Source organism: Echinops telfairi, unplaced genomic scaffold (genome assembly GCF_000313985.2).
Source record: "Echinops telfairi isolate 266 unplaced genomic scaffold, ASM31398v2 ScPeMD7_7412;HRSCAF=8450, whole genome shotgun sequence".
Classification (NCBI taxonomy): Eukaryota; Metazoa; Chordata; class Mammalia; order Afrosoricida; family Tenrecidae; genus Echinops; species Echinops telfairi.
In genome coordinates, this window is record NW_022111312.1 from 3480549 (window position 1) to 3482709 (window position 2161).

At 57.3% G+C, this 2161-nt stretch overlaps 1 protein-coding gene across 1 annotated transcript in view; it reads left to right on the forward strand.

Annotated features, from left to right (window-relative positions):
- The window catches only part of LOC101643318 (2'-5'-oligoadenylate synthase 3), a 37340-nt gene that overhangs the window by 22663 nt on the left and 12516 nt on the right, over positions 1 to 2161 (forward strand). The window contains exon 9 of the mRNA XM_045296695.1: positions 1112 to 1356. Coding sequence (XP_045152630.1) covers positions 1112 to 1356 — 245 coding nt within the window. The remainder of the gene's footprint in view (positions 1 to 1111; positions 1357 to 2161) is intronic.

A 2161-nucleotide genomic window follows, 5' to 3' on the forward strand; every position in this document is an offset into this window, starting at 1 on the left:
GAAGGAATCAGGCGAGCATTAAACACCTATGAGGACCCCCGTTCCCCCAAGCCAGGAGGACTTGATTCAGCCAATGGGGTATTGGTTATACCTTCGACCACGCCTCCCCAGCCAGAGGTTTAAAATAACTTGGCGGTGGGATAGCCGCCCCTTTGGCCCCTCTGTCTTCTCCCCTTGACCCTGCTCCTGCACGGGCTTAGCCAAACCATGGTCTCTCTGGCCTCAGGCCAAGACATGTGGGTGAGCAGGTCCACGCGGTTGCCCGTGTTCAGTGGTGGACCCCAGCTTGGCTTTCATTTGGTTTGACACACTTCCCCAAAATAGCGTGTACCCTTTTGAGCCTCTAAAACTGGAAACTTCTCCCATTCTTTATAAAAGCCCACTTGGATCACAAACGAGGCTTTGGCGTGAATTCTTTCACACGCGAAGGCAAGAACGGAGGCATCACCCACCTGGGAAACCGCACAGCACTGGGATTTGGAGTTCTGGTCCACATCCATCTCACCCTCTCTTCAGGGCCCACATTTCCTGTATTAGGGGCTCAGCTTTCCTCCCCAGTCCACACTTCACTTCTCTCTCTACACCACCAAGAGGCCCCATGTCTGCCCACCTCCAGGCGTTTGCTGATGCTCCCGTCCCACCACCACCATCGTCCCTGCGAAGTCCTTCAGACGCCCTTCCTAAGCAGGCTCTGAATGCCTGTTCACATCCGGGAACGCGTTAGCAAATGTCTGTCGAGCCCCCACAATTGCTAGTGCAGTGAGGGATGCTGAGATACCAAGATGGACCCCTCACAGCCCGGCTCAGGTCTGTACAGCCAGCTCAGACGCTCTGGGGAGCGGGGAGACTCCGGGCACGTCCCGAGTTCTAGTCTGAGCGTTAGTCTCTCGGTCTGACCTGGGACGGGTCACGCCGCTCGGCTCTTTGGGCCTTGCTCAATGCGTCTGTGACATAAGAAGGTGGAGCCCCAGCCGTCTTCAAGCCTTGATTCTTTCTGTAGGTCTACGGGTCCTAACTCCTCCCCTTCCCCAAGTGTCTGGGGCCGGCCTCTGTGCACGTGCGCAGTGGGTCCTCACACCCACTGTTGTGTGGTTGGCCTCGGGCGACACAGGTGGCAGCTCAGAACAGAGGTCCAGCCAGTGCTGCTCTGCCGCCAGCCTACGCCCTGGAGCTACTGACCCTGTTCGCCTGGGAGCAAAACGGCAGGAAGGACAGCTTCAACATGGCCCGAGGCCTCCGGACGGTCCTGGGCCTCATCCAGCAGCACCGGAAGCTCTGTGTCTACTGGACTGTCAACTATGACCTTGAGGACCCTGATCTCAGAGCTCATCTGCTTGGCCAGCTCCAGAAACCCAGGTACAGACTCACTGTCCACCCTCTACCCAACAGGTCCCTACCCGTCACCCAGGAAGTCATCGTCTCTGGGAGGGCTGCCCTCACTGGTGCCTCCCGCTGGACTCCCGGCTAAGCCCGCACGGAAGCCAGAGCCAATTGTCATAATACGATAGAAACCCAGTTCTTAAGTTACGGGAAGGCCACGGATGTGGCCCCCACCCCAAAGCAGGGCATCTCTGAACACTGAGGGCATCAAGTGGAGGCCTTGGAAGGTCAAGTGGGCATTGTGACCTTCTCGAGCCTGCAACTGTGGCACAGATTCCAAATCTACCCACCCAGGTGGCCCCTTTGCCCCTGCACATGCAGACTGGGAGTATGCCGCTCTCACGGCCCCTCTCCAGGACACGGGGCTGTAAGAGAAATGTTTCTAGGTGGCTGATGACCATGCCTGGGAGGTCCACAAGTAGAATAGCCCTTTGTCTCAGAGGACCACCTCTCTGGAGAATGAGCTACTGTGGGGCTAGCAGTGCTGCGCAACCCCGTCCTGAGCCACCACCACCCCCCTTTAGAACAGCATCCGTGAGCCTAAGAAGCCCCAAAGCAGAGCCCCTATTGTTGATATCTGCAAGCCAACCACACACTTCCCCCTCTCCCCACCCCAGCACACCCATGCATGGGAAAGCTTCCGCCATTCTTAAGACTAACTCTCTCTCTCTCTGAGGGAGCTGGTTGACCAGGGGTCCAGACACCACCACCATCACTACCACCACCACTACCATTACTACCACTATTACTACTACCACTACCACCACTACTCCACCACCAC